At 35.3% G+C, this 9723-nt stretch overlaps 1 protein-coding gene across 2 annotated transcripts; it reads left to right on the forward strand.

The window, feature by feature from the left end:
- The first annotated feature begins 1872 nt into the window (after window positions 1-1872).
- Window positions 1873-5284, forward strand: LOC102597693 (ultraviolet-B receptor UVR8). Of its 2 annotated transcripts, XM_006341719.2 has the most exons (7): window positions 1873-2201; window positions 2659-2699; window positions 2828-3102; window positions 3198-3547; window positions 3637-4038; window positions 4261-4648; window positions 4805-5284. In XM_006341719.2, the coding sequence occupies exons 3-7, from the start codon at window positions 2884-2886 to the stop codon at window positions 5045-5047; spliced, it is 1602 nt and encodes a 533-aa protein (XP_006341781.1). In that variant the 5' UTR covers window positions 1873-2201; window positions 2659-2699; window positions 2828-2883; the 3' UTR covers window positions 5048-5284. The 2 variants fall into 2 exon arrangements, with proteins under 2 accessions (XP_006341781.1, XP_006341782.1); XM_006341720.2 differs by lacking the exon at window positions 1873-2201 and having other exon boundaries at window positions 2208-2699.
- The last annotated feature ends 4439 nt before the right edge of the window (window positions 5285-9723 follow it).

Genomic DNA, 9723 nt, shown 5'->3' on the forward strand with positions numbered 1-9723 from the left:
GATATTGTAAGTATGGATTTCAAAGTACCCAATTAATTATTTTTTAATAGTTAATTGAACTTTAATATTATTGATCCATTATATAACATATGATTAATTGATGTAAGTTGACATTCATGAGTGATTTATATATCAATTATTTTTTAATATATGTGTTTATAAGTATTCAAAATTGATGACATTATAGTAAGTTTTAAAAAACTAATTTTCATAGCATAAAAAAAATTAATTATGATAAAAGATTCTTAAGTTCTTCTTAATAAACTAATTTATACTTTTTAGAAAATAATAATATCATTATTTTTAGTGAAATTAGTTTGATGAATTAAATAAGTCTATTACTTAAAAAAAAAAACTTCAATGACATGGCATGCCAACTAGGAGAGAGTGAAACTTTTGAAGTCTTTAAGTATATTTGGAGGAAAATAGTGATAGTTGAGTGATATTTTGGTTATAAATGAAACATAAATGATATTTCAATGCAATTTCCTAAACTTGGGTGACCATTTAGGGAATTGACTCGGTATATCGTCAGACAGATCATCATGTATGGACTCAGACATGATAGTAATTTTTCAGGGGGAATTTTTTTTGTGGTGCAACAAAGAGTTATAGCAACATATCAAAATATTACTATAATTGCCTATTCCCACATAAATGACAAACAGTTTATTGAAACAATTATCGTTGTAGATAACAATAGAATTAGTAAAAAGGGGTTAAAGACAAGTAAAGCAAGATCAATCAAAATCCTTTTGGTTAAACCAATAAATAAAGATTGAATACAAGAATGTAAACTACAAGAGAAGAAAAGGCACTGAATGCCCTATTTCATCATAACCCTAAAATGAAACTTCTCATCTTCTAGGAGAAAGGTAATCTATGTCGGTCTCTTCTTTGAGAAGGCCCTTTTATTAGCCAAACCTTATGCTACACTGTGAAAATATTTTAGTAGCACGTGACTGAGCTCCGATATTAAGCTCGAGAGATGATTAGGGTAGACCAATGCTAGACTCGACAATGATCATTGATTTACCCTAGGATCTTTATAAGGGTGCTACAGTTGAAAAATGTTTTTTTCCCGAGAATTTTGATTGTATTGAGGCAATACCGACTCAATTCATGATGAGGATTGCTACTTCATGATTCTCCCGTGGATCAAGGTAAGAAAATCCAACGTCTCTCCTATTTGGATTCAGCCACATATCATAATTTGATTCGTCCCTTTACCAAGCACGAATTTTACCCCTTACAATTATCTAATAAGCAATTATACAAATGATCTCCTTTGGCGGCTCAAGCTAATTAGTGGCCTAAAGCCAAAAATAAGTTGGAGGCCTAAATTTTAATTATTTTTTTATATCTGAGATTCAAGTTATTTCTTTCTTTTAATAAAAAATTTAATCTTGTGGTCTTAAACATATCATGTGGAAGTTAAATTTAAAAATTGATCCATAAAAAAAAATATTCTTTAATGTTTCGAAACAAATTAAAACATTCTTTATTTATTTTTATTTTTAAAAAAATACTTAAGATAATTTTATTATTACTAAAAAAATTAGGCCCTTCAATTTTGGGGGCCTAAGACATATGCCTTATTTTTAAAGGCATTGAGCCATCCGTGCCTTAATATAAGTATTGTATTGAAACTTAAACTCTGTTAGCAATCCATCAAGTGTAGTAGTAATTCCCATCCTCCAAGGGTAAAAGTACAAACAAAAAATGGTAGTAGTCTAAGAATTTACCCACAAGGTAACAAAAGAAAGGTGACGTGCAAAAAGCAACTAGCGTAGTTTGAGGGTACACAGCAATGATGGATAATGCAATGTGTGGTGTCAGTATATATATAAGCAAAGGCCATCCAAACCTCTAGCTTTGCCTTTTTCTTCTTCAAAGACACCTCATCATCTTCCCTTCGGTTCCACCCTTTATATATATATAAATTTCTCAGAAAAAAATGAACTAATCTCTCTCTCTTGAAAATTGAATTTCTTCCAAGAAACAACATCCCATCAAATCACCTATTTTTTCTGCTTATATTGTTATCCAAAAAAGTAAAAATAAAAGTGAAAAAAATAAAAGCTTGATCAGTCTTTTTGATCTGAAACCCACTTGGTTACTCATCTTGTTTGATCAAAATTGTATAGATTTCTTGAAAAAATTCATATGGGTTTTGAGGAATCTTTGGGGCTCTTTCTCATGTAATAATTTTATGTTTTTCTTGATTTTGATGTTTTCTTGGATCTTTGATGATCAAAATGTACAGACTTTAAGAGTTACCCATCAAAATTCTCACTTGTGTTTTGATTTTGATGATGAATTGAACTTGTAGATAGGATCATCTGATGATCTTTAGACCTTTAGCATAATAAAGATTGCAACTTTTTTATGTCAGATTGATTGATCATCAATTTTGTTTTGTGGGGTGGGGTGGAATAGGAATATCCTTTGTTGAAAAATTGGTATTTTGGTATCCTTGACGTTACAGTTATCTTTGGCTTCTGTATCTGTAACCCTTGAGTTGGGTTTTCTTGTAGAATCTGTCTTTGTTGCTTGTTGCTGTAAATTACTGTTTTTCTCGACTCTTTATGGTTTTGAATGCAAGTCCTCTATGTTGGACCAATCTGTTGAGTGATGATGATTTTCTATTGTTTGTAGGTCTGAGGCTTGAAATTTTTGTGATCAGCTTCTAATTTAAGGTAAAACTTCAAGATTCTTGAATTGGTACTTGTTAAAAATGGAAACTTTTTGGTGGATGATTGTTGGAATGTGCTCAGAGTGTAATTTTTGGTTTTTCTATGTATGTGCATTTTTGGGCTTTTTATAGTGATTTAGAAATCCTCCCATTGCTTAATTTGGGCACTGCAGAATCTAGCAGTGCCCATGGACGCTTCGACGAGTGGAACCTCGAGTGTTCAATACCATAACATTGCTGAACAACCTATTGCTGCTACTATTGTAAACTCAACATTTCAAAGACAAGTGAGGCACTGTTTTGGGAATGCGACTCCTGGCGAATTCCCATTGTCAGCTAACCCGTCTATCGTTCTTCATGTGCTTACTGGATGTAATTTGGATCCACAGGACCTTGCAACTCTAGAGGCAAGTGATTATTTACTTGGTGTTGTATATATTATGTCATTAATTTGGCTTAGAATTGATGGTGCTGCTCATTTCCTTTATAATGTGTTTTGCAGGCTACTTGCTCATTCTTTCGGCAGCCTGCAAACTTTGCACCCGATAATGAGCTCTCCTTAGCGGAGTTGGCAGCTCTTGATATGTGCCGAAAAAGAGCTATATTTAAGCCAATGACTCAGGAGCAATGTCATGATCTGAAGCTAAAATGTGGGGGCTCCTGGAAGCTTGTTCTAAGATTCCTGCTAGCTGGGGAAGCATGTTCCAGGCGGGAAAAATCGCACGCAGTAGCTGGCCCTGGTCATAGTATTGCTGTGAGTTCAAAAGGAGTTGCGTACTCATTCGGGTCTAACAGCTCAGGGCAGCTTGGAAATGGAACCACAGAAGAGGAATGGCGGCCTCACCCGATTAGGTTCCTAATTTTCTATATATATACCTCAAGTTGTATGGCTAAGTGAATTGAGAAACGCAGGGAGTTTAATAGAGCTTTCTATTTTCCAGATCACTTCAAGGCATTCGTGTTATTCAGGCAGCTGTAGGGGCTGGCAGGACTATGCTGATCAGTGACACTGGGAAGGTGTATGCATTTGGCAAAGAATCGTTTGGCGAAGCTGAGTATGGTATCCAAGGAAGTAAAGTTGTGACAACTCCTCAGCTGGTTGAATCTTTAAAAGACATCTTTGTTGTACAAGCTGCAATTGGGAATTTCTTCACTGCCGTATTATCAAGAGAAGGAAGGGTTTATACATTCTCTTGGGGAAATGAAACTAAACTTGGTCATCAAACTGAGCAAGCTGATCTGGAACCCCGTCCATTATTAGGCGCATTAGAGAATATTCCAGTGGTGCAAATTGCAGCAGGATATTGCTACCTTCTTGCTCTGGCTTGTCAACCTAGTGGCATGTAAGTCACCTTTTAGAAAGTGTGTTTCATTGTCTTGAGGCTAAGTGACTTTCTATACCAAATTACGCTGATATACGCATGTTGATCAATCAATGTGCAACCCTAGCGAGCGATTATTTCAAATACTCTTACAAGAATCTGAATGTTTTCTCATTAATCATCATATTATGAGTACCATTTCAATAAATGATCTCTTTGACATCTTCTTTTGGCCAACGTCAGGTCTGTGTATTCTGTTGGTTGTGGATTGGGTGGAAAGCTTGGTCATGGAACACGAACTGATGAAAAAGTCCCGAGGTTAATTGAACAATTTCAGACTTTGAATATTCAGCCTGCAGTTGTTGCAGCTGGGGCTTGGCATGCTGCTGTTGTTGGGAAAGATGGAAGGGTCTGTACATGGGGTTGGGGCCGTTATGGATGCTTGGGTCACGGTAATGAAGATTGTGAATCAGCTCCTAAGGTAGTGGAAGCACTAAGCAACGTAAAGGCTGTTTATGTTGCTACAGGGGACTATACAACCTTTGTGGTTTCTGATGACGGAAGTGTTTATTCATTTGGTTGTGGAGAATCATCTAGTCTAGGGCATAATACTGCTGCTGCTGAAGCACAGGTTTGGCCTTCTCATAATATAGTTTTTTCGTCCACGATGAGATGCGGGATATAGTTTTACAAGTCTATTTGCCTTGCTTACTCGTTGTTTTCATCTGTTCTGGGAATTCATTTGCCTCTTTCTCTTTGTTTACGAAATGACCCTTTGAAATTTCAGGGTAACAGGCACTCAAATGTTCTATTCCCTGAGGTTGTAACATCATTGAAGCAGCTGAATGAAAGAGTGGTGCAAATAAGTCTCACTAATTCAATATACTGGAATGCCCACACATTTGCATTGACAGAATCTGGTAAGCTATATGCATTTGGTGCGGGCGATAAGGGACAGCTAGGTGTGGAGCTCAGTGCCAACCAAACCGAAAGGGCAATCCCAGAGCGGATTGACATTGATCTCAGTTAAACATAGATTATTCCTGCTCTTTCACATATTTATGCATTGCTAGTTTTATCATTCTCATTAACCTCATCGTGCATTATATCTGCTGTTTAATTTCCATCTGTAAATAGAAAACAAACGATTGTGAAGAAGCATAGGTTTTTAGGATCTGCACAAGTTTAACCTCCTAAGAATTTGTTGGCTCTTGGCCACAAGCAAGTAAATAGTTGATACAATTCGTAAAGGTTGATTTTTCATTTATTTGCTCTGCTCATTTTAACCTTTCAATTCTATGTTCTTCTGCTAGATTGACAAAACATACATGTAATGATTTAGAGCATACTCATTCTGAACTCACTGACTTTAGATCCCAAGTTCGCCTCCATTACACACTATAATCACTAGGATTATGCTATAGATGTGTCGACATTGGCTTCGACGATTGAGAGGGTTGGGTTTGGAATGCTAGAGGAAATTTGTGAATTTATTTATTGGTTTAGTAAGAAGGGGATATAACCATTTGAACTTTCTATGCCCCTTTGCTTTTTCTAATTGTTCTCGTCTTGTTTTTTTTTGCATTTTCGACATGGCTAGATCTCTAAGGGGTCGTTTGGTACAAGGGATGGGATAAATAAGAATATATCTCCTATGAGAATTGTGAGACTATTTTACCCACACCTTATTATGGAATAGTAATATCACCATTTTAGTACCTATGGTGGGATCAAATAGTCCTAGAATTAGCTAATATCTCACATCAAACATGGAAAAAATTAATTACAAAATGTATTCTTATCTTACGTATCAAACAATCCATTCATGTTATATTATGCCCTTGTAGGTGAATTCATGATTTTAAATTGATGAATTCGACCATTAACATCCGTAACACTAAATTATTGGTTATACTTTAACAATTATGAGTTTATATTAAATTAATGTTTGTTGATAATTTTATGAGTTTTTTTTATACAAAAAATTATGTTCTGCTTTGAAAGCATTGGATCTACAAAGTGGTAAATAAACGGTTTGACTATAGATTTTAAAGTATGAAATTTGAGTTTTTTAAGTAGTGATTGTCACGATTCAGGCCGTCGTGATTGGCACCCACACTAACCATTCGGTGGGAAAATCACTACTACAACTCAAACTAAGCAACTAAAACAATACTAAGGCAATTAAGTTACGGAAGCAAGTTAATTAACTAAACAAATGCGGAATAAACAACCTAGAACCTGAAAGTCAATGTGCCAAAATATCTAAACAAATTATCCAAGTCTAAACAAGAAGGGATATATCCCCAAACTAATGAACTAATCAACCAACTAGAACAAATATCTAAGTCCGGAAATGATGGACATAGACGAAAGAGAATCCCATGGCAGCCCGAAAGAATTGGCTCACCCTTGAATTCGAAGCAAAAATAGGAATAATAGCTAAAACTGAAGTTCCCATAAACTTCCAAAAGATCTAACAACTTAAACAATGCGGAAATTACACAAAAGTCAATGTACCAAAACATCTAAACAAATTATCCAAGTCTAAACAAGAAGGGATATATCCCCAAACTAATGAACTAATCAACCAACTAGAACAAATATCTAAGTCCGGAAATGATGGACATAGACGAAAGAGAACCCCATGGCAGCCCGGAAGAATTGGCTCACCCTTGAATTCGAAGCAACGATCACTGATCTTCTAAGCGAGGTCTGTCAATAGTCGCGTGAAGATGCCCTGTACTCAACAAAAATAAGAGCAAGTGTAGAATCAGTACACAACCACAGTGTACTGGTAGGATCACGCGGCTATCCCACTAATGCAACATAAGCAAGTCAAACAACATTATAATCACATGCATATTTATCAATATATACAACATCATCAACATGAAGAATCAACAACACATTTCACATTTACCATCACATCATTGGTCCTATCATGGAACCCAAACCCAAACAGTTAGCATGCCGGAACGTGGCAATCCGATCCAAGTTAGTTATGTCGGAACGTGGCAATCCGATCTCATTCACACACCACTTCACAAACACAAGTACATCATCAAGATCATACATTTAAGTCATGATTTCATGGCAATGATATTCATCTATCTCGTTTACAGCAAGTGTTATCCACATTGCAACATTCATACATACATAAGTATCACAATGAAGCAAGAACAAGCATACATCACACAAACATAGAATCACAATCATCACCTACCTCGAAGCAAGTTTGAAACCATAAGAAACTTGATCCTTCCCTTTCCGAATTCGTTCCGCTTGTTCTTGGTCAACAAACAATCAATATAATGCGGGAATCAATAAACAATTATTAATTACCTGAATTACTAACAAATCTAACAAACCCTAGATCAACCCATGATCTCAATTATCCAATTAAGGGTTGTTTCCACCATAGATTCAAGATCAAAACCCTCCCCCATCAATATTCACCCATTCAATTACGTTCTACGGATCGAAAAACGGATTTGAGGAGTGAAAAGTTTATATTTAGCCTCAAGAATGGTGAAAAATGAGTATGAGTCGCCTGGGGGTCGTTCCTTAGCTCTAAAAGTCGAAAAGAGCATAATGAGGTTGTTTAGGGATTTATTAACAACTTTAATTGGCTTGGCTGCAAGTGTTGGTCTTCCAGACCCCTTAGAGTAAGAGCCTTGAAAGTTACCTGAATTCTTTGCCCTTTCTACCCATGCCTTAGCTTGACCGTCTCGCCTCACCCCCTCCACTTTTTTAACATAGTCTGTTACCTCATTAAAACTCCTCACTGCAGAAGTCATATGGACAGATAATACTTGCAACTCATAATTCAAACCTCTAATAAACAACCGGATTCTCTCCTCCTCAGTAGTAACTAACTGCGTAGCATATTTGAATAAAGCATGTAACTTGGCCTTATAAGCAGCCACAGACATACCACCTTGCTCTAACGCCATAAATTCATCCTTCTTGCGATTCCTCAAAGTTCTGGGAATATACTTTTCTAGAAACAGAGTATAAAATTGGGTCCAAGTAAGTGTAGGTAAAGTAGAAGATCTGTTGTAATGACCCGTTAGGCCATTTTGAGAACTAGTCATCTGTCTTTCATAAAAGATCTTTTTCATAAATTTAAATAGTAATTTATTTGGTGGATAATGGGCTAAGTTGATAATTTTTATTTAATACTTTATGTCATTTGGCCCATGTGTGAAAACTAAATTAAATTAAAGGAGGGTTATTATTTTTATTATTAATTATTATTTTTATCCCAATACAAATCAATGGCGGCTGAAATTATCAAGCGAGAGAACTTAACCTCCGCATTAACAGGTTAGATTCACTGTTTCATTTATAACCTTACTAATCTCAATCTTTATTTTAAACTAAGGAATTAGAAATAATGTGTATTTAATTATAATAGTATTTATGAAAAAGAATGGAATTATGGGTGCTATGGAAACTATTGTATGCGTTTCCTTCCGTGTTGCAAGTCGTTTGGGATTCTGTGAAATATTTTATCAAACAAAATATATATGAAACTTGATTGAGGGCTAAAGAATATAATTGAAGTGCTAAATTATATATGTACTTAATTATATTTAGTTTGGGGGAAGGAAAGACGTGACTTTGAATTAATGTGACTGACACAATATTTTGGTTTCTGTGAATTGGGCAAACAAAATTTTGATGGACAATTGTTACGTTAATCATGAGGTAAACATATAACAATGATTAGATGATGAGGGGAAAATTGGAAATTGTCAGAATTGGCACTTTCTCTTACGCAGTCAATCACTAATTCTCAGGCTTAGCGTGGCTTCGATGTTTAAGATTTTCTTCATTAACACATTATGATTCAAGTTTTGATATAATGAGATCGGTAATTAATTATTAAGTGTATTATATTATATGAAAATTATTATGATGGTATTATTTGGAGAAATTGAAACTTAACCCTAGGCTTGAAACTTGGAAAATATGATAATTGAAATGATAATTGGCATCAAAATTAGGAGTTGGATTATAAATTCGGATGGGTTTTGGGTCTAAGTTAGACCTATAGTAATATGGTGTTGTTAGTTTCAAAATCTTATTGTGATTATTAATGTGAATAGATTATTTTGAGTTGGAAGTACAACGAAAAGGGAAGGCTCAAGTCCTGGAGAGATTGTTCGATTATTTGAGGCAAGTGGATTTCTAAACCCTTGTTAAGTGTATGGAATTCGTGTATTTCCTTGTAATATGTGTTTGGGGGTAATGAGACTTGGTGATGGATTGACTTGTCCACATTGACTTATTCTAATGATGAAAAAGAGGTAATAAAAGGCAATGTGATCAATTGTTTGTGTGATGTGTTGAGAATGGTTTGAAAGGTTTGTTAAATCATTGTTGATGTTGTATCATGATTGTGTTGTTGTGAATTGTGCAATGATATGAAAATGGTCATCTCATCATTATTTGTGTGAACATGTCATCTGCATTGTTCTGAGACATAGTTGTGACAATTGTTATGTACATTGAGAAAGAATAAGAAATTAAAGAGGACGTACCATTTCGAGGGTCGTATCGCACGCCGTGATGGATACTATATTTCGAGGGACGTGTCACGTGCCGCGATGGACTATATTTTGAGGGGCATATCACGCGCCGCCGTGGTTACTATTATCAAGGGTTGTATCACACACCGCGATGAATGCATGGATAGAT

The sequence above is a fragment of the Solanum tuberosum genome, unplaced genomic scaffold (assembly GCF_000226075.1).
Source record: "Solanum tuberosum cultivar DM 1-3 516 R44 unplaced genomic scaffold, SolTub_3.0 scf00027, whole genome shotgun sequence".
Taxonomy (NCBI): domain Eukaryota; kingdom Viridiplantae; phylum Streptophyta; class Magnoliopsida; order Solanales; family Solanaceae; genus Solanum; species Solanum tuberosum.